The sequence below is a fragment of the Haliaeetus albicilla genome, chromosome 14, assembly GCF_947461875.1.
Source record: "Haliaeetus albicilla chromosome 14, bHalAlb1.1, whole genome shotgun sequence".
Taxonomy (NCBI): Eukaryota; Metazoa; Chordata; class Aves; order Accipitriformes; family Accipitridae; genus Haliaeetus; species Haliaeetus albicilla.
The window spans coordinates 1,299,255-1,319,562 of NC_091496.1; the positions used below are offsets into that span (position 1 = coordinate 1,299,255).

At 60.3% G+C, this 20,308-nt stretch overlaps 3 protein-coding genes across 3 annotated transcripts in view; 2 read left to right on the forward strand and 1 right to left on the reverse strand.

Moving 5' to 3' along the window:
- Positions 1-1,120, reverse strand: part of TNPO3 (transportin 3) — a 42,876-nt gene extending 41,756 nt beyond the window's left edge. The window contains exon 1 of the mRNA XM_069801447.1: positions 917-1,120. Coding sequence (XP_069657548.1) covers positions 917-1,042 — 126 coding nt within the window. The 5' untranslated portion in view covers positions 1,043-1,120. The remainder of the gene's footprint in view (positions 1-916) is intronic.
- A 3,088-nt stretch (positions 1,121-4,208) lies between these two features.
- LOC138689067 (uncharacterized) lies at positions 4,209-10,945 on the forward strand. The gene is made up of 8 exons (XM_069802327.1): positions 4,209-4,289; positions 5,621-5,672; positions 7,690-7,887; positions 8,155-8,264; positions 8,862-8,943; positions 9,410-9,790; positions 10,043-10,168; positions 10,754-10,945. Exons 1-8 carry the CDS (start codon positions 4,209-4,211, stop codon positions 10,831-10,833), a joined length of 1,110 nt encoding a protein of 369 aa, XP_069658428.1. The 3' UTR covers positions 10,834-10,945.
- Positions 10,946-14,275: 3,330 nt separating this feature from the next.
- Positions 14,276-18,146, forward strand: TSPAN33 (tetraspanin 33). The gene is made up of 8 exons (XM_069801474.1): positions 14,276-14,471; positions 15,667-15,724; positions 15,927-16,054; positions 16,167-16,241; positions 16,333-16,428; positions 16,880-17,008; positions 17,514-17,675; positions 17,922-18,146. Exons 1-8 carry the CDS (start codon positions 14,367-14,369, stop codon positions 18,021-18,023), a joined length of 855 nt encoding a protein of 284 aa, XP_069657575.1. The 5' UTR covers positions 14,276-14,366; the 3' UTR covers positions 18,024-18,146.
- Positions 18,147-20,308: the final 2,162 nt, after the last annotated feature.

The following is a 20,308-nucleotide window of genomic DNA, read 5'->3' on the forward strand; positions in this document are numbered from 1 at the left end:
CCCGCGAGTTAAAACTAATCAGACTTCTCCTGGGAAAGCATCAGCAGGCACCAAAGATTTTAGGGGAAGAGCAGACGGGGAAAACTACGTGCCACAGTGCCACAAAGGGCACAGGAGCCGGGCAGGGAGCAATGCGTCGGTACAAAAGATGACAAGGAGAGACAACAGGCTTTGGAGAGGGAAGACAACGAAGTCACCCCCAGCTTTGCAACCCAGAGGGAACAAATCTGTTTCCACCAAGACAATGTGAGGCCGGAAAACATGCACTGCCTCCCCAATTTAGTCTTAAGGCTAAAGTTTGGGGGAGAAGGAGCTCGCCGTATGTGGCTTACAGACTTCGGAAGGGAGGATCGCGGCCGTGGCTCTGTCGCCGATCCCTTCCGACGCCTTCGGCCTCTCCCGCCGCCTGGCTCTGCCGTGGGATGCCGGCCAGCTCCCTCACCTCAGGCGGCGGGAGAAGGTCGGGGTGAGCCACCCCCTCCAATTTCCGCTCCCCCCAACACCTCCCGGTGCCGTTTCCTCCTTCCCGGCCACCGTGAGGGCTGTGCCAAACGCCTCAGCCCATCTTTCCTGTTATTAAAAAGAAAAAAAAAACCCACCGAAGGAGCTGACAAAAGAGCCGGGCCTGGGGCTTCCCAAAACGGCTGGGAGGGCGGCGTTACCCCAACAACCCCCCCCCAACAACAACAAACAACAACAACAACAACAACCAACCCCGCTGCCCTTCGGATGGAGCCCCGGGGGAACGGGCCCACGGCGGAACCGGGCCTCCCCGCCGGGCACCGGCCACCGAGGGGCCGCGACCGAGCTCCGAGGGGTTGGAGGAGGAAGGGGAGGAGGAGGAGGAGGAGGAGGCGGAGAAGGAGGAGGAGGAGGAGGAGGAGGAGGGAGCCCCTCGCCCCCCGGCAGGCCTCACCGATCGCTGAAGCTCGCCCAGCCAGCAGCTCGCCCGCTCCTTGCCGCTGGGGTCGGGGTCGTGGTACAGCGCCTGCACGGCCTGGTACACCACCTGCAGGCTGGGTTTGCCCCCGCCGCCTTCCATGGCTTGTTCTTTCCTCCTCCACCACCACCACGGCCACCCCCCCTCCCCTCCCGCCCCGCCTCAGCACCGCCCGCCGTTGCCGCCCGCCGCCATCTCCTCCGGTACCGGGACGGGGCGGTGTAACCTGACAGAACGGTCCCCCCCGGAAACACGCTCCCTCCGCCGACCGCGTTCCGCTTCCCTTTTCCCTCTTTTCCTCCCTCCCTTCACCCCCTTTTCCTCGCCGCCCTTACACCCCTCCTCCGTCCCCTCCTCCTTTCGGCCCGGTTCGCGTATCCCGCCCGGATCGGCTTTTTTTTCTAAACGGGGGGCGTCAAATCTCCCACCCGGAACGATCCCCTTGCGCCTTCCGGGGGGGTGCTGCGGCAAAAGAGCTCCGGGTGGGTGCTTCCACCCTCCCCCCCCCCCCCCCCACGCGGAAGGGACGCGCCCGCCGCGGCGGGAAGGAGCCCACGGGCCACCCACCCCCCCCGGTCGGGCTAACGGGAGCAGCTGGGGGGCGATGGGACCATCGCCCCCAGCTGCTCCCGTTAGCCCGACCGGGGGAGGGGGGGTGTCCCCCCCCGCCAGGTCCTGGTACCCCGGACATGTGCTGGGACCAGTCACCCCAGTCCCCCATAGCCCAGTCTGGGGGGGCGGGGGGGTCCCATCGCTCCCCACCCCCAGTCCCATTACACCATCCCACCGGGGTCCCAGCACCCCCCCCCAGTCCCATCAGCCCGTCCCACTGGGGTCCCATTGCTCCCCACTCCCATTACCCCCTCACTTTGGGGTCCCATTGCCCCCCAGTCCCATTACACCGATCCTTTGGGGTCCCAGCACCCCCCTCCAGTCCCATTATCCCCACCCTTTGTGGTCCCATTGCTCCCCAGTCCCATTACACCGACCCTCTTGGGTCCCGGCACCCCTCCACTCCCATTGTCATCCCCCCCCAGTCCCATTAGCCCCTCCCTTTGGGGTCCTATCACCCCCAGTCCCATTACCCCCTTCCTTTGGGGTCCCAGCACCCCCCAGTCCCATTACACTGACTCTTTGGGGTCCCAGCACGCCCCCAGTCCCATCAGCCCATCTCACTGGGGTCCCATCGCCCCCCACTCCCATCACCCCCATCCCAGCCTGGCCCAGTGTGCCCCCATTATTCCCACTGGTCCCAACAGCCCAACCCAGGGTGATCCCACTCCCCCTTCCCACCTCCGTTCCCACACCCCGGGGTCCCCTTGTGTGTCCCCCCCACCATGGGATAACTCCACACCATCCAGCATTGACCACCCACGGAGTCCCACAAGCCCCCCAGGGCTACCCTGAACCCCCTTTCCCATGGCCTCAGCCCCACAGAGACTTGTCTTACTTTAGAGAAGGGGCTGACCCACGGGACCTGCCCCCCCCAGAGCCCTCATCCCACCGAAAACTGGGGGGAGATAACGAGACCCGGGGGTGGGACGACCCCCGGGAAGAAGAGGGAAGTGTGGCAGGATGCTCGGACGGCACTGATCTCTCCCACCCGTGTACAGAGCTCCGGCACCTTCCGTGGTCGGAGAGACGGGATCTTCCACCAAACGGGGTCACTTTGGGGTAATCCAGACCTTTTTTTGACCCCTCTCTGAATACCCGGAGTTGGGAGGATCAGCAAACCTGCGGATCAGCGGGAAAAGAGCTGCCGCAGCGGCATGGTGACCAGGGGCTTCTCCCTATGCCGTGGCTGCCCCGTTCCCGGGATCCCCGCCGGGTTCATACCGTGGTCAGGATGTGACCCCGAATCCCGTGGGAAGGGGCTTTGGCTCTGCTTCACCCCCTGCCCGCGGGGATGAAGCTCCAGCTCGAGGGATGGGGAGCAAGCGGAAACCCCCAATTGGGGGGGATGCTCATTTTTCTGCCTCCCTCATGCCCCCCCCCCCCGGCACACCCCCCCACGGTGGGGACAGGGGCCGGGTATTTCCACAGGGAGACAGCCTGGCCGCCGGCACAGCGCCGAAATCCCCGGCCCTGCTGACTTTGCTGTCCGGTGCAAAGCAGCCGGCACGGGGGGGGGGTGTTAATCCTCCAGCTCCTCTGCCGCCGCTGTTGGCGTTTCTAGCTGGATGCATCGATGGGAAAGGGTCAAATCCAGACCCCAATATCCCACTGGGGACCCGCCATGAGCCGGACACCCCCCCTTTCCCAGGACTGAGTTGCCTCCGGTCCTGCACTCCAGCTCCAAACACTGATGTGGGGCTGGTTCAGACCCAAATTTGATATAAATTTTGTACAAATACCAACTCTGGTAGGAGACTGAAGCCCCCTTCTTAAAACCAAGTGATCTGGCACAAAAAGACCCCGACAGAGAGGAGTGAGACCCAAACCAGAGCTGTTTATAGGGTCTCCTGGAGGAATAGGGTTTGGGACAGGCCGGTCAGACAGGCACCCAGAAGCTACGGGATCCGTGCAATGTATTATCTATTATAAATATATTAAGCATGGATATATTAAAATCCCAGACCATAAGTAGTTCGTTGGGCACTACTTGGGTGGCAAACCCTCAGATTCAAAACCCCATGGTCTCTATGGATAAAACACCGACCGAGCAGTCTACTGCCTTTCTATCACAGGCTGTACCCACCAGTGACTCATGTAGGACAAGGTCATGTTGGCCCTGAAGCTACTCTGGCCATAACTGCTCTTATTCAGGATGGAGAACGAGGGGATATTATTCAGCAAACTCATTCCCTGCGTAAATTCCCTGTCCATGAGCCCAACAAATCCCACCAGAACCGGGGGGTGATGGTATATCAACACCTAGATGACATTTTAACAGGAGGGGATTCCTCTGGTAAGGTCTGGAGAAGGTGTAACCACATCCCAGCCCACCTGGAAGGGAAGGGGGTCTCCATCCCTGAAGGTGAATGATGGGGATCCAACCAAACGGTTTGATTTTTTGGTGTAACCTGGCAGGTGGTGTATTCCCCCCCACACCTCACAGCAGACACCCAAGTTGAGGTCACCCTTCAATGAGAAGGAGCTCCTACAAGTCCTGGGAACTTCAGGACTTGGAGAATCCTGGCAAGGCCAAATCCCAAGTTTCATTATAATTGCCCACCTGCAGAAGTGCAGCTTCTGAGGACGGGGATGGACAGGTACTCGTGACAAGGCATCTCATTTCTGGATACACAATGTTTTACAACATCGGGCCATGGCCCAACAACACATGGAGACCCCTTCAGCCTACGTAGAGGACTTGCAGAAGGAGGATGATTGTGGCAACAAGCTCCCAGTAAAGCCCAATGAGCTTCCCTATGGTTTGGGTCAACCTTGGGGTGGCAATGTTCCCCATCGTGGTGGTCACCATGGGATAAACCTCTACTGGGTCCTTCCCTGTTGGATACTGGACTCATCGCTGGAGAAGCACCCTTAAAATACGGACCCCGTTCCCCATCCTTGAAAGATGGGGAAAGTCTCCTCCTGCTCCCCAGGGAATCCCACAGCCCAGCGCAATCCAGAAGATGTTGATGCTCATGGCACACCATGACTGGGTCAAGGGGGACACCCAGGACATGAAGGCTTGGTCTGATGATGTGGGTCTAGGGCATGGATCAAGGATCCAGGTGGAACCACCCAGCAGATCCCTTGTCCAAAGGAGCCTGAAAGCATTGATGTTGATCTCCCACACAACACACTCACCGACCTCACCTCCGATGGCGTGATGGTGGACTGGCTACCTGCTCACCTAGGAGAGCCTGAGGGGTGGTAGATACTTGTTGTCCTCACGGCAAGTAGATTTTATAAAATATATCCCAATAAATGGGAGTATATTTTAACCAGGCTAGAGATTGACAGTAGTTTAGGTGTGGCCTACCCATGCCCTCAAGCTCATGTGAAACACGTCGTTTTGGGATTAGGACCATGGTTTGCACACCATCAGATGATGGATCACATTTCAAAAATAAAGATATACAGAGACGGGCTGAATCCAGAGTAATTTGGTGGATATTCCACATCTCTCATCATCCCCAGTCCAATGGTTTTCCTGAATGCACTTCTTAAAACTCAACCATGACTTGGCACTAGGACCAGTGAGTCCCAAACCTCAACCAGTCCCTCCCCGTATCACAGGTGGCAACATCACCTTGACAGAATGGTCGCTGCTTTAGGCAACCGGTAGACTATGACTGGTCTTCATCGTCCGATCTGGAAAGCTTTTGATGGCAACCATGGCGTAACCTCAGCTTCAGGTGTAAATGATGATCATCAGTTGTCTGTTGGATGAACTGTCCAGGTTAACCATCTGCAATAAGACTGTTCTCCTGCCAAATACCTCTTTGAAGCTCCACGTAGAAGTGGGTCAACCATCTCATTTCTGAGCAGTGGATAGCCAAACCGCCTGTTACTCAGGTTGTCTTCCCTGGATCCTTGGTTTAACCTTATTCCTCATCCCAATATCTTGTTTGGCAGTTAGCCTGGATTCAAAACCAACATGTGGGCAATGAGGATTAAGAAGGGTTTTGGGGGAAAACTCCTTAAATTTCCTTTCCCTCTCATAATCATTATGGTATAATGATTAGGTCGCATCTAGCAATGACAATAATGCTCATTCCCTTCTCCCAGGGCTGGGATGGCAATCGCATTGTTCAGTTTATGAACGTGATTTCTCCGGTGGGTAATGAATCAGGTTGTTGGGTTGCTTCACCACCGTTAGATGCCGAATTTGGGTGGTCAGCAGAACCTGCCCCCAAAGCATCCTGGTATCCACCTCATTTGGGATAATTACTCCCCAGCACCCCAAATTATTGACTGCAGCCTTTCGAAGCATTACAACACTCCGAGGCACAAATTCAGCCTGGGCAGGGAAGAGGAGCCACGGTAATTATATTCCGCATTGCGATCACACCCAGCTTAAACAGGACAAATACCAGCTCCTAATGATCCTCACCTGGACACCTACCTCATGGACGTCTAATAATTAATCCCCAATTACAAATGGTATTTTTTATAATCTGGAATTTTGGCAGCTGACACGCGTGTTAATAATATGAATTGGCAAAGATACCATAATTTAACCGGTCCCAATTTTCACCAGTTTACAGAGTAATGGTTGGCTGAAGCACTAATGATGATTGGGACACACATGGCCCAGAAGACATACCTGGCTGTACAGATCACAATCCCTTTTGGTCAATCCAGTTAAGTCTTTAATGAAATTCAGTTGCTCTTCCAACCCATGGTGCTCAGTTGGCCAACACCATGATGACCTTGGGCAAAGGTGGTGGCCCACCACCTGAAGACCCCGGTGGTGCTGGCTTGGTGGCACCAACGCCTACAAGATCCCATCCCCACGGTGGGCAGATGCCTGCACCATGGCACGTCTTGGTCCTTGTCTAAAAATTTAATATTTAACTTCCAACACAACCGTCACCTTGTACATAATTAGCGCGTGGACTCTCCTCGTTAGTTTTCCACTAACGAATCTAAACAAATCAAATATGACATAAATGCCATTCAGCAGCATGGCCCCGGGAGCCATCCCTGCTCAGGGTTTGCCACTGACACCAGTGGGCAGACGGCCATGGTCTTGGCCACCAGACCTATCTACCCAAACTGAGCTTCTCTGCAGGAGCTTCCGTGCAGGAGGTCTGTCTCCTGGACAGACAGACCCTCGTGGGGACGCCTGGCTGACTTGGTGACACCGATCATCTTGGAAGTGACCCTTGGCCATCACCGAGGTTTTGGGGTTCGTGCGGGTCGTGCCCCGACACCTCACACCCCACATCCAGGTATTTATATTTATTTATAGCTGCGCGCCGGTAAGAGTTCCTCAGTATACGCTTACATCGCTGGTGGGAATTCTGTAATGACTTGTAATGTTGATATATTTGCTTTAGTCTTGGAGGTTTTTCATATATATATATATATATATATACACACACATATATAATTACCACTAGGAAAGTGTGTATATATATATATATATCTCACTTTCCTCGTGATAATTTTGTAGTGGCTTGTAGTAGATAGATACAGGTAGATATAATATTGTTCTATTCTAATTCTATTATGTTATATTATATTATATTATATTATATCATATTATGCCACATCATGTCATGTTATGTCATGTCATGTCTTTTCATATATTAATATTCCATATTTTGGATATAATATAAAATATAAATATTATATATTTTGTATGTAATATAAAATACCTTATTATAGTATGTTTTTGTAAGTATTGTATATACTTATGTCACTAGCCGCAATTCTGTAATAACTTGTAATATAAAGATATTTGCTTTGTTCTTGTAATGGCTAGACAGATACTTGCTTTCCTAGTGGTATCTTTGTAGTGACTTGTAGGAGAGAGAGAGGTAGTGTTAATCTAACCTATTCTATTCTAATTCCACTATACTATATTATATTGTATTACATTATGTTACGTTATGATGTAATGTTATATTATCTGTTCCGTACAGGAGCAGGCGGTGTTCCGTACAGCCCACAAGGCAGGTGATGACCGCGTACCCCACGTATCACCCCCAACTCCAGAAACGCTCCATGTTTTGTGCTGACCCCCCCAGACCGACAACTTTTCCCCGTCTCTTGCAGACTTTGGCTTCCCCCCCTTGTCCCCCCCCAGCACTCTTGCAGCCAGGTGTGACCCGGCGCTCTGGGCCGCCCAGGCCCCCCGTCCTCATGTCTCTGGGAGGCCCGCGGCCCCTACGGCCCCCACCTCTGCCCAGGTCACCCCATGGCCCGATGGGGACCCCCCCGTCCCCCCCTGCGCCCCCTCAGTGTCTCTGACCGAGAGCCCTCGCTTCTCCCCTGCCCCGAGACCCCACGTGTAGGCAGGAGTGGGGCGGTGGCGGCTGCACCCATGGGTGGGCGGGGAGGGGCACAGCTGGGTGGGGTGGGGCACAGCTGGGCGGGGCTCGACTAGGTGAGTCACAGCTGGATGGGGCACAGCTGGGTTTGGCAGGAGCACAGCTGGATGAGGCACGGCTACGTGAGTCACAGCTGGATGGGGCACAGCTGGGCGGGGCACAGCTGGGCGGGGCACAGCTGGGCGGGGCACAGCTGGGCGGGGACAGGCCCATCCCAGCCCCGCCCCCCCCCCGAGTGCGGCTGCTCCGTCCGGTGCTTCCCAGCGCAGCGAGGGGCGGGGGCGGGGCGGGGCCTGGGCGTGGTCGGGGCGGTGGCGGCGGGGCGGCTCCCGGGGGTCGGTGCGGCGCCGGCGGGCGGCAGCCGGGACGCCACGGTGAGGGGCGCGGGGGCGGGCGGGGGGTGTCGTCCCCCACATTCCCGGGTGGGAACGGGGACGGGGGGGGAGTGGGCTGCCGGGCCCCGGAGCATCCCGGGGGGGACGGGGGCTGCTGCCCACCGCCCTGCCCTACACCCGCCCCGGCCCCCTGCCCTATAGATACCCCAGACCCCTGCCCTATAACCACCCTGGACCCTGCCCTATATCTGCCCCAGACCCTGCCCTATAGATACCCCAAACCCCTGCCCTATAGATACCCTAAATCCCTGCCCTATAACCACTCTGGACCCTGCCCTACAGCTGGACCCTGCCCCGGACCCTGCCCACTCCCAGACTCTGCCCTATAGCTGCCCCAGACCCTGCCCTATAACCACTCTGGACCCTGCCCTATAGATGCCCCAGACCCTGCCCTATAAGCACCCCGGCCCCTGCCTTCCCCAGCTGTGCCCTGCCTGCCCCTGCCCTGCCCGTTGCTCCCTGCTCACCCCGGGTGGGCTGCATGTCCCCGGGGTCTCCTCCCTCACCGTGGGGGGCTGGTTTCAGGGTGACCCACTGGTGTCGGTGACAAGACCGTCTTCTCTGGGTGCTGCCCAGGTGGCAGGTCCGGATGCCGGCAGGATGGTGCTGGTCCCCGTCGTGGTGCTCTGGGCCCTGGCTCCCCTCCTTGGCTGGGCAGGTACCCACCAGCAGTGGGTTGGGGGGGCGTCCAGGCAGAGACCCCCCCCTCCCCCGGGGACTCCCCCTTCACACCCCGTTTCCTCCCCCGCATGGGGACAACAGTGTGGGAGACCCCACAGGCGTGGGGTGAGGCCGGGCTGCAGGCAGGAGCTGCCTGCAGGCAAGGGGGGTCGGTTCCCGGCATGGTGCTGGTGACTCACCGAGCGGCTGCTTGGCATCGCCTTGGCCTTGGCAGGAGCCACTGCTCAACCCCTGGTGCCAGCAGCATCATCCTCACCAGTGTCGTCCCCCTCCCATCCCCAATGCCCCTCCAGCACCTGGGATCCAACAGGGCCCCCCACATCCCCCTGTCCCAGGGGTTGTCCAGCTCCATGTCCCCATCCCGGGGCTCCTGGGGGAATTGGAGGGGCCAGCGCGGGAAGGGTGACCCCACTGTGTCCTGTGTCCCCCCCCACCTCCCACAGACCAGCCCCCCATCACCATCACGGCATCCGTCGGCGAGGACGCCTGCCTGCCCTGCGGCACCCAGCCCTGGGGACGCCTGCGTGGAGTCACCCTCACCTGCACCCAGCAGGCTGGCGCCCACCACCCTGTCCCCGTCCTCAGCCACCGCCTGGGCTGGCACCCACCGCCGGAGCCGGGCTGGCACCCGCCGGAGGAGCCGAACAGCAGGTTTAGGGGCAGAGTCGCCTTCTGTGCCATGGAGCCGGGGGATGCCGGCGTGTCCCTGCTGCTGAGGAACATCAGCGATCCCGATTTTGGGAATTATTCCTGCTACGTGGCTGGTGACACCGACACCGCCCCACAGCTCCTTTGCAGCCTGGTGCTGCAGCCCGCCGTGGCAGGTGAGCGGGGTCGTGCTGGGGGGACGGGTGGTGGGTGCGTGGGTGACACCACCCAGTTTGGGGTCCCCCCCATTCCATCACCTGCTCCATCACCGGGACCAGCCCCTCTCCCCATCTAGGTGGTGCCTGGTGCCCCTTGCTCTGCACCCCCTGGCACTTTTGGGGGTTCCCCCCAGCCTGGCGCACGAGGCAGGAAACATCATTGGGGGGGGGGTCCGGCTCCTGTTCCCACATCTCCATGTCGCTCCGCAGAGGTCCCAAAAAATGCCGAGCCGGATATGATCATGATGGTGTGCATCCTCACCGCCGCCTTCGCTGTGGTGGCCATTGGGATCCTGGTCGGCTGCCACTGTGGGAGGCGGTGCTGCAGGGGCCGAGGTGGGTGCTGCGGGATGGGGGGGTCCATCTGGTGACTGACCCCCCTAATTCGGCTGGGAATAGGGGCTTCTGATTGGGGACAGGTTTTCTGGTCTGCTCCTGGCTCCTTTTTGAAGCTGGAGTTGGGATGGGGATGGGGATGAGGATGGGAACGGGATGAGGATGGCATGAGCATGAAGATGAGGATGGAATGAGGATGAGGATGGGGACAGAGATGGGAATGGGATGAGGGTGGAGACAGAGACAAGGATGGAGAGGGGGATGAGGATGGGAACGGGATGAGGATGGCATGAGCATGAAGATGAGGATGGAATGAGGATGAGGATGGGGACAGAGATGGGAATGAGATGAGGGTGGGGACAAGGATGGAGAGGGGGATGAGGATGGGGGCGGGGATGAGGATGGGGACAGGGATGAGGATGAGGATAAGGATGAGGACAGGGACGGGAGCTGCTCTGTGTGGGGACATCAGGGCGCTGCTCCTTGCCCTGTGGGGCGCAGCTGGGCTGGGGTGCCCATGGGTGGCAGAGGGGGGTCCCGCAGCCCCTGCTCACTGTCACCCATCACCCTCGGTGCGGGGTCCAGCCCAGGAGGCCGGAGCTGCAGCTGGAGGAGGAGGAGGAACAACGGTGGCCTTGGGTGACCTGAAAGGTCTCGGTGCCTGAGGGCACCCACAGCCCCACAGAGGATCCGTGCGTGACCCCGGTGCAGGATGCGGCCCTGGTTCCACAGAACGGGGGGGTCTGGGGGGGGCCGGGGCTTGGGCGATGCTCCGGGGATGGGGGTGCGGGCAAAGGGGGGGGGCAAGGACCTGGGGGTGGGCAGGAGGGGTGCTGGGGGGAGGCGGCAGGGTGGGTGCATGGTGGCTTGGTGCAGGGGGCTCTGCTGGGGCCCCAAGGGATGGGCGGGGGGCTGTGGGGGGCTCCTGGTCCCCCCACCCATTGGGGGACAACCGATCCCCACGGTTTCGCAGCCGGGGGTGGGGGTGGGGGGGCGAACCCGCCCCAGGCACTCTCAGTCCCCAAATAAAGCCTGCTGCTCCGGAGCGGAGGGTGGCTCCCCCTCCTTCCCGGTCCGCCCCGCCTGGGGTTGGGGGGGGGGGGGGCTGGGGGATGGGGGGGTCCCCGTGCAGGGATGGGGTATGGGGGTCCCGGGGGGGTGGGGCTTGGGGATGGGAGTCCCGTGTTGGGGGGGTCCCCGTTGCCCGCCGAAGCTCCACGCTGGCTGCACGGTGCTGCAGACGGCTGGGAGGGGGTGGCCCCGCCCACAGACATGCCCCCACCCCCACGCTCCGCCTACAGACACGCCCATCCTCTACCCCGCCTGTGGACACGCCCCGTAGACACGCCCCATCGCTTCTGGCCGCGCCCCCTGCCCGCGTCCCGCAGCGTGGAGCGGCCGGCGCGGTGTTGGGGGGGGGGGTGTGTTTGTCCCCGTCCGTGTCCCCGTCCCGTCCGTGTCCCCGTCCCTGTCCCTGTCCCATTCCCACCCCAGCCGCTCCCCGCCCCACGCCCGCCCAGCTCCCCGGTGTCCCCGTCACAGGGGGGGCTCCCCCGTCCCCTCGGGACCCCCCAGCAGTATCGCCAGCCCCGAGCGGCACCGGCGGGTCTGCCATCCAGGGTGGCAGCGTCCCCGTCACCCGCAAGGACACCCCCCCCCCCTCCCGGGACACGCGTGGGGTGTGGACACCAGCAGCCGGGACAGAGCCAGGTGCTGATGGGGACGGTGGCATCCCCGAGGACATCCCTGCACGGCGGTGGTACTGCTTACCTGGGGAGGGGGGGGGCTGCTGGGGAGGGAGGGGTGTCCCCCCAGCTGTGTGGTGACGTGCGTGTCACCCCACTCCTGTCCCACAAGCCATGGGTTCCCCGGCCAGAGGCTGCTGGTGGCACCTAGGACGGGGACAGCAGAGTGGCATTACGGGGTCCCTTGTCCCCAAACACCCTGTCGCCCACCCGGCTATGGGATTTCGGGACCCTGGGGTGCAGCAGGAGGGAGCCCCCACATCGATGTCCCTTTCCTGGGGGCCTGCCGAGCCGTGGGCAGGGGGAACCGGGGCCGGGGTCTCCCTGGCAGGGCTACACTGTGGGCAGGGGGATGGGAAGGGGGGGGATGAGGAGGCAGGGAGGGGGGTGGGACACAGCCACCACAGGCAGGGGATGGGCAGAGGCAACGGGGTCTGCCCTGGGGACCCCCGGGTCTCGGGGATGGTGGCATAACCCTCTATGGAGGAAGATGTGGTTGGGGGCCACCTCAACCATCGGGACACGTCAACAGGGAGACATCCATGGGGACACATACATGGGGAGACATCAATGGGGAGATATCCATGGGGACACGTCCATGGGGCCAGGCCCTGGGGACCTGCCCGGTGCCATTGCAGAGCCATTTGCTGCCATCGTCATGGGATCTGGGGAGGATGGCACTGGTGGGAAGGAGACAAATATATATATGTAATATGGTGGGTAGCTGTGTAAATCGGATGAGTGAATGTACAGATCTGATGAGGGACACACAGATCTGATGGGTGGACGTACAGTTCTGATGGGTGGACACGTAGATCTCATGGGAGACACACAGATCTGATGGGTGGATGTACAGGTCTGACAGACGGACATATAGCTCTGACAGGAGGACGGTGCACCCATGGGCCAACATGGGCACCTTCATCTTCATCGCTGGGACAGAAGCACTTCTGGGGGGACCAGGGAGTGTTCAACCCCACCAAGACTTTGTGGGTTGCCTGAGTGGGCTCTCTGGAGACCCACGGGCATCAACTGAGGCATTTTTGGGGCCATGGGGTCTTCTTCCAGCAGCACCCAAAGCAAATGCCTCCTCGGGTGCGGCAGCTGGGGCCAGGTGGTGGCTCCTGGGTGACACAGGCTGGGTGCCATCGTGGCGGTGGCACTTTGGTGACCCTAGAAGTAAGAAGGGGATTTTGGGTTTCAGTTCCTCTGCCCGAAGCTCTTGGCTGCCTCCAGGAAGGGCTGTGCTGGCGCCAGCAGCTGCTCCCCGGGGCTTTCCAGCCATGATGAACCCTGGCGTAGAAGATAAATAATAATACTATAATAATAAATTTAATAAATATAACAATAATGGGGGGGTGGTGCTCCCCCCAAGCAAAGGGGACCTGTCCCTGCAGTGGCACGGTCATGCCACAGTGATGGGACAAGGCGACAGCTCTTGCCTCTGCCCACACCAGCCATGAAAACCGAAAGCGTGATGCAAAAAAATAGGTGCAAAAATTCAGCAAAAAATGGGACTTGAGGCTTGGATCCGGGTCGGGAAGGGATCTGCTGCTTCCTCGTGTCCTGGGCTGAGCCTGTAATTAACGTAAACGAGGCAAGCAAACGGAGCGTGGAGGGGATGGAGCGGAGTGTTGTGATGGAGGAAGGATCCGTTCTCTTCATCCTCCTCCTCCTCCCCACCAGACACCCCAAAATAAAGGGAAACATGATGAAATCCACCAAAGCTTCCAATTTTTTTATGTAGCTCACAGATTTTAGCAGCAGAGAAGGGAATTTCTGGGGTTTGGGCTCCTGCTTCCCTGTGTTGGTGAGGTCGCTGGGGACCGACCGTCAGCACTGCCAGTTTTGGGGTGATTTCTGCAAATTGGGGGTCAGATATTCAGCCACACCCTTTCAGGGAAACCCCGAATCTCCCCAGCTGAGCACGTTTCAGGGACGAGGGCTCTCTCGTGTCCCTGCCGTCCCCGCGATAGCCCCAGCTGTCCATTCGTGTCCCTCCTGAGGGCTGCCACCGAAGGCAGAAGTCAATTATAAATTATAATTATAAAATGCAACACACCCACCTACCCACGTGCCCACGGGCTGGGGGTCTTTGGGGGAGGAACAGCACAATTCGGGCAGTTTTGGGGAAGGCGAGGCCGCGGGGTCAGCCTGGAAGGATTCAGGACCGATCCTGGCTCATCACGTGATTTAAAACCAGGGTGCGCTGGCCCTTTAAGGAGGAGGGGCGCTGGCCCTTTAAGGCCGGGGCGGGTGGGGGCGCGAACAGGTGCGCTCGGGAGGGAGTAAAAGGGGGCCGGTAGAGCGACGGGGCGAGCCGCCAATAGGAAGGCAGAAGGAGCTAGACGGGCCAATGAGCGGCCGGTTAACGGAGGGGGCGGGCCGCTGCCCGGCTCGGCGGCGGTCGCGGCGGCTCGACCCGCTCCGCTCCGGCCCGGTCAGGCTCGGCCATGGCGGGGCGGGCGGTGGGAGGCGCCGGTCCCCGCGGGGACGATTTCTCCTTCGTGAGCCCGGTGGTGAAGTACGTGCTCTTCTTCTTCAACATGCTCTTCTGGGTGAGTGCCGGCGGGGCGGGACCCCCCCCAATCCCCGGGCACCCATCGGTACCCTCCCACCCGGGGGTCTCACCGGGGACCTCCGGGACTGTCCCGGTCCCTGGACCCCACTGGGACACCCCCCCCCTCCCCGGGGGTCTCAGCAGGGACCCCAGCATCCTAGGATCGCCGCCCCTCCCCATCCCCGGGGGGTCTTCGGGACCCTCCCCTCCATCCCTGGGACCCCCCCGAGACGCCCCCTTATCGCTGCGGGAGTGGGGTCCCCCATCCCTGGAGACTTTTAGGGCTGCCCCCCCCGGTGGTTGCCCCCTCCTCCCCCCAGACCTGTTGCTTTCCCTGCCCCCAAGCCCACCCTTTGGGCTGCCACAGCCCTTTGGGGGTGTCACCCCCCGCCCAAGGCAGGGTCACGGGGGGGGGGGGGGGATATCGCCCACCCAGGTGCCATCGCCACCAAAACGCCGGCCTTTGGGCCCGATCCTGGCCCCGCGCAGGCACAGCCCCCCCCCCCCCAGAGCAGTGATTGGGAGGGGGGGTGCAGACGGACCCCCCCCGTCTTGTCCCCAGCCCACCCCCAGGGATACCCCGTGTGTGGGAGCCACACCGCTATCCGTGTTTTGGGGTCTTTCGTTGTTTTTTTTTTTGTTAATGGTTTTGGGGGGATTTTTTTATGTTTGGGGTTTTTGGGGGGGTGTTAAAAAATGTTGGGTTTTTTTTAAATTTTTTTTTTAATTTTGGGTTTTTTTTAAAATGTTTTGGTTTGGTTTTTTTTGGGGGGGGTGTTATATTTTGCATGGGTTTTTTTGAGGGGGGAGGGTTGGGATTTTTTTGGAGGGCTGTTTCCGTGTTTGAAATCACTTTTTTTTTTTTGAGGAAGTTTCTCGCTTTTGACAAATTCCGTCCCCGGGTCCAGCCACCCACAGCGGGGAAGGGCTGGTGGGGATGGAGGTGACCTCCCGTGCGCCGGGGCCGCTGGCGGTGGGCTCTGTCCCACCCGTGACGCCGGAACGCCGCGAGCCGGGTCCATACGGGGGTGTGAGGGGGCGTGTGACAAGGGGAAACTGAGGCAGAGGGTCCGGTTCTGGTGCCCCGTCTGCAGCACCGACTCCATGGGGGCTGCAGCCAGGACCCCTGGTACAGGAAGGTGCTGGTGCCTGGGGTGGGGAGCTCACAAACTGCCCCCCCCTGTTCTCTACAGGTGATCTCGATGGTGATGGTGGCAGTGGGGGTCTACGCCCGGTTGCTGAAGCACGCAGGTGAGGTTGGGGGGCTCGGGGTGGGGGTAGCGAGGATCCTTGGTGCCCCCCCCCCCGGCCCGGCCGAGGGAGAGTGGGGCCGATCCTGAGCCGGCACCGTGGTAGGGATGCCTGCTGATGGGGGGTCGCCCCGTCCCCAGGGGAGCGGGATGCGGGATCCAGGGGGATCTGGGGGGCTGCTGGTGACGGCTCACCGCGGCAGAGGCGGCGATGGCCTGCCTGGCGGTGGACCCCACCATCCTGCTCGTCGTGGTTGGCGTCCTCACCTTCCTCATCACCTTCTGCGGCTGCGTCGGTTCCTTGCGGGAGAACATCTGCCTGCTGCAGGCGGTGAGTCCCCGGGGACGGCGGGTCCCTCCCGGGGTGTCCCCCCACCCCGCCGTGGCACCTCGGCGTCTCTTCTGTGGGCCCTCCCACACCATCATACTCCTCTCGCCCGCAGTTCTCCGTCTGCCTGACCATCATCTTCCTCCTGCAGCTGGCGGCTGGCGTGCTGGGCTTCGTCTTCTCCGATAAGGTACTGCTGGGGTGGGGGGGTTGGGGGGCCAGATGACCCCGAGCCTGTCCTGTTTGGGTGATGACCTTGCTGATGTCCTCCTCCTCCGCAGGCGCGCGGGAAGGTCAGCGAGATCATCAACGGTGCCATCGTGCATTACCGGGATGACCTGGACCTGCAGAACCTCATTGACTTCGGGCAGAAGGAGGTGTGAGGGGGAGGCGTGATCACCCTCCCACGGATGAGGACGTGTCCCCGCTCGTGGGTCAGGCTCAGGGGTCTTGGCTCTCGCCTTCAATCCATGGGATCTCCTGGGTTGAGGACGTTAGGTGGCTCCTCTGGGAGGGTTTAGTGTTCGTGGTGAAGCCCTGGTGGGGGAGACCTAGATGAAAGGGGGTGGGGGGGCACAGACACCCCCTCAGAGTGTCTCTGTTGGAGCCTGTGTTTACGTAGGGCCTATTAAAACCGGGAGCAGTCCCTAAAGACAGTGGTGATGGGGCAAGCTGGACGTAGGTGGGCTTGCGAGGGCTGTCACTTGCTGCCCGTGAAGCCCGCCATCCCGTGCCCCGTTGTCCCACTGTTCCTGTTGCGTGTGTGTCCCCGCAATTCAGGGGGCCGGGGTCCCCTCCCCGCTGAGCGCCCCATGCCCTTCCCCGCAGTTCAGCTGCTGCGGGGGTGTCTCCTACAAGGACTGGTCCCAGAACATGTACTTCAACTGCACCGCCGCCAACCCCAGCCGGGAACGGTGCTCCGTCCCTTTCTCCTGCTGCCTGCGGGACACCGACGAGGTGAGGATGGCATCATCGGGGGGACCCCGGGTGTCCTCAGGGGAACCCCACTTTGCATCTCTCCTCCCATCCCTCGGGGATGTGCTGAGCCTGGAGACCCCTCCCCAGGAGAGGGAATACCACTGGCAATGTATGGGAGCCCATCTGCCCTCCGGGTTTGGGGACCCCCGGCTGGGGATGTTGTGGTGGGGTCAGGATGAAGCCCCGCTTTGTGGGTGTGCGTGGGGGCTTTTTGCAGGCAGGCAGGGACCCTGCCAACCTTGCCACCCCCAGGTATTGTCCCTTTTTGGGGGCTGGGGGCGCTTAGGGAACCCAGCGGTGGAGGGATGGGGCTGGGGGACGCCAAGGGCGGGCTGGGCCCAGAGGAGAGGGATACCCCGACTGGCGCCGAGGCAAGGGCAGAGTTCCCGGTTGCCCCCACGGCTGCCCCCCCAAGAGGCAGGGACACCCTCCAGCCTGGTGCGTTTTGTCCCCAACCCCTCTGTGTCCTGTCCCCCCGTCCCAGGTTGTCATCAACACCATGTGTGGGCAGGGGATGCAGGCCATGAGTTACCTGGAGGCCAGCGCCTTCATCTACACCAACGGCTGCATCGACAAGCTGGTCAACTGGATCCACAGCAACCTCTTCCTGCTGGGGGGCATCGCCCTGGGGCTGGCCGTCCCCCAGGTACCGGGGTGGGGGGGACTGGCGGGATGAAGGGACTGTCCTGCAGCTCTGCTTTGCTCTCCGTGTCGTTTGGGAGTCGCTTTAACGATGCGTCTAATTGCAACTCTGGGGGAGTCGGGGCAGGATTTGGGGTGTGGGGTGGGCGGTGCAAATGTCGGGCACATGCTCGCCTGGAGCTGCGTAACCCGCTTGTAGGACAGCGGGATGACGCTGCCTGGCATCCTTCTTCCTCTTCCTCTCCTGCAGCTGGTGGGCATCTTGCTGGCTCAGATCCTCATCAACCAGATCAGAGACCAGATCAAACTGCAGCTCTACAACCAGCAGCACCGGGCAGACCCCTGGTACTGACCCTCGGTGCATTGCGGCGGAACCAGCATCTGTCCCCGCAGTGCAGCGGTGGCTTGGGGAGCCGGGACCTCAACAGTGATTTTCCAAACCCTGGATCCATAAGAAGAGCTGAAGGGGCTTTGCTGGAGAAGAGGGAGGTTGGCCACTGTGCTGTGGAGAGGGACGTGTGGGGACGCTGGGGAGTCCACGGCTTTGGCAGCCGGCGCGAAAGCGGGTGCCAGGTTTGCCGGGATGTGCCATGCTGCTGTGCCCTGTTTGGGGGACTGAGCCAGCCCTGGTGAGCTGCTGTCTGTCTGTCCGTCCGGGGAACCGAGAGCTGGCGTGCAGTTTGTGCATGAAGCTGGTTTGCGCTCAGATGTGCTTCCCGTCTCCTCTTGTGCTGGAGATGGGTGTCTGTCTGTCTGTCTGTCCTCTCCTAATCCACACACTGAGCTGTCTTCACCCAAGGCAAGGCTGGCTCTGGACATGGGGATGTTCTCCCCATCGATGGGTGTTGCGGAGCCCATCTTGGTGCCCCGTGGGGACAGCCAAGGGCTTCACTTGCCAGCCGGGAGCAGGAACCGGCACCTGCGCATCCACCCTGGAAGAAGAAGGAACAGGAGGACCCATGAGTGCTTTGTTAGCCAAGGGCAGGGGTCCCATCTCTGCCCTGGGGGGCTTGAACGTCTCTACGGGGTGCTGAGCCCCGTGCGGAGGGGGGGACAGGCACAGTCCTGCATCCCCTTTTGAGGGGTCAGCACCGGGCCGTGATGTTTCCCTTTGCTTTTGTGGACAATAAAAGAGAGAAAAGGCTGGACCCTGCGATCTCTGCCATGCCACGTGGGGGGCTGCTCGATCGCTGAGGGGGGGACAACCCTGCGGGGGGATGACAGCATGGCTCTGGGGGATGGCTGGATGGGGATGGGGTCGAGGCCAGCCCCTTGCTGTGCAGTGCTCCTGTCTTCTCAACAGTCTTATGCGGGTGGGGGTCAGCTGCGAGGCCCCAAAACAGGGGGGGAGAAGAGGGGGAGGGCTGCCACAGCCAGCTAGTAGACAGCAGAGACACCACCACACCCCCCCCCCCAGCAGGGAAAGCTTGGAGAGGTGCTTGCTGCCCTGCTCTGGGGAGGGGGGAGGGGGGGCTGACGGGCTAAATTCCCACCTATTCTGCCCCAGGGAAGAGCTTGTAAAATTTTGGGGTGCTGTGAGCTGGGGGGGGGTTGCTGCTGCCCCCCCAGCATCACAGGCCCTGGCCTCGTTGCTGCTTTTTGGAGCTGTCGCAAACCGTGGGTGGAGTTTTTTTGGTTTGGTTTTTTTTTTTTTTATAATTTTTTTCTTCTCCTCGGGCTGGGTGGTCCCCCTGCGCCGCCCCGCCGCAGAGGGAGTCGGGATGCGGCCCAGCGCCTGGTCCTTTGTGTGCGGCCGGGAGGCACCGAGGCAGGCCGGGGCTCGGCCCCACCAGTGGGTCTGTACCCCTCTGCCACCTCCCTGCGCTGATTTTGTGTTGTTGTCCCCATCCCGTGACTTTTGGCCAGGGTGGCAGAGGGCTCTCGGGGACTGAGGTGGCCATACCGGCCCCATCCTGCCCCAGCGTCAGCCAAGGGCCAGCTCCTGTCTGCCCCCGCTCCCCTCTGGCATCCCCTGGCCGGTTGCTCCAGGAAAACTACCCCAAAACTGTCCCCCCTGTGCCCCAAAGAGTGACGTTCCCCACCAAAAAAAAAGAGATTTTTCACCCTAAAAGAGCAACTTCTAAAAAAGTTGTCATCCTCCCCCTCCCAAGCAACTTCTCTCCCCCAAAAAGCAGTTTCTCTTCCCCAAAAAAGCCACCTCACCCCCCTGCCAAAATGTGGCTTGTGACCCAAAAGAGATCACTTCCCTGAAGAATACCTCCCCCCCCAAGTTAGTTTTCTCCCCAAAACTTCTCCTCCAAAGAGCTACTTCTCCCCCCAAAAACAAGTTCTCTCCAAACAGCTGCTCTGAGTGGCTTCTTCCCCCCTGCAAACTGACTTTTGTCCCCAAAAAGCAACTTTTCTCCCCCCAAAAGGGACTTTTGTCCCCAAAAAGCAACTTTTCTCCCCCCAGAAGTGGCTTTTGTGTCCCTAAAGTGGCTTTTCCTCCCTCAAAAGTAACTTTCCTCTCAAAAAAACCCCTTTTATCCCTAAAAAGCAACTTTTCTCCACCCTAAAAGGGACTCTTGTCTCAAAGTGACTTCTTTTCCCCTTCACTTTCCCCGCAAAAAAAGTGACCTTTATCCCCACGAAGAAACTTTTCTCTCCCAATAAAGTGCATTTTGTCCTCCCAAACTT

Coding starts and splice junctions, on each gene's coding strand:
- TSPAN33 (XM_069801474.1), top strand. CDS start 14,367: ATGGCGGGGCGGGCGGTGGGAGGCGCCGGTCCCCGCGGGGACGATTTC. Junction 14,472..15,666: donor TCTTCAACATGCTCTTCTGG/GTGAGTGCCGGC, acceptor TGTTCTCTACAG/GTGATCTCGATGGTGATGGT. Junction 17,676..17,921: donor TGGGGCTGGCCGTCCCCCAG/GTACCGGGGTGG, acceptor CCTCTCCTGCAG/CTGGTGGGCATCTTGCTGGC.
- LOC138689067 (XM_069802327.1), top strand. CDS start 4,209: ATGGCCCAACAACACATGGAGACCCCTTCAGCCTACGTAGAGGACTTG. Junction 5,673..7,689: donor GAACGTGATTTCTCCGGTGG/GTAATGAATCAG, acceptor TGGGCCGCCCAG/GCCCCCCGTCCTCATGTCTC. Junction 9,791..10,042: donor GCTGCAGCCCGCCGTGGCAG/GTGAGCGGGGTC, acceptor GTCGCTCCGCAG/AGGTCCCAAAAAATGCCGAG.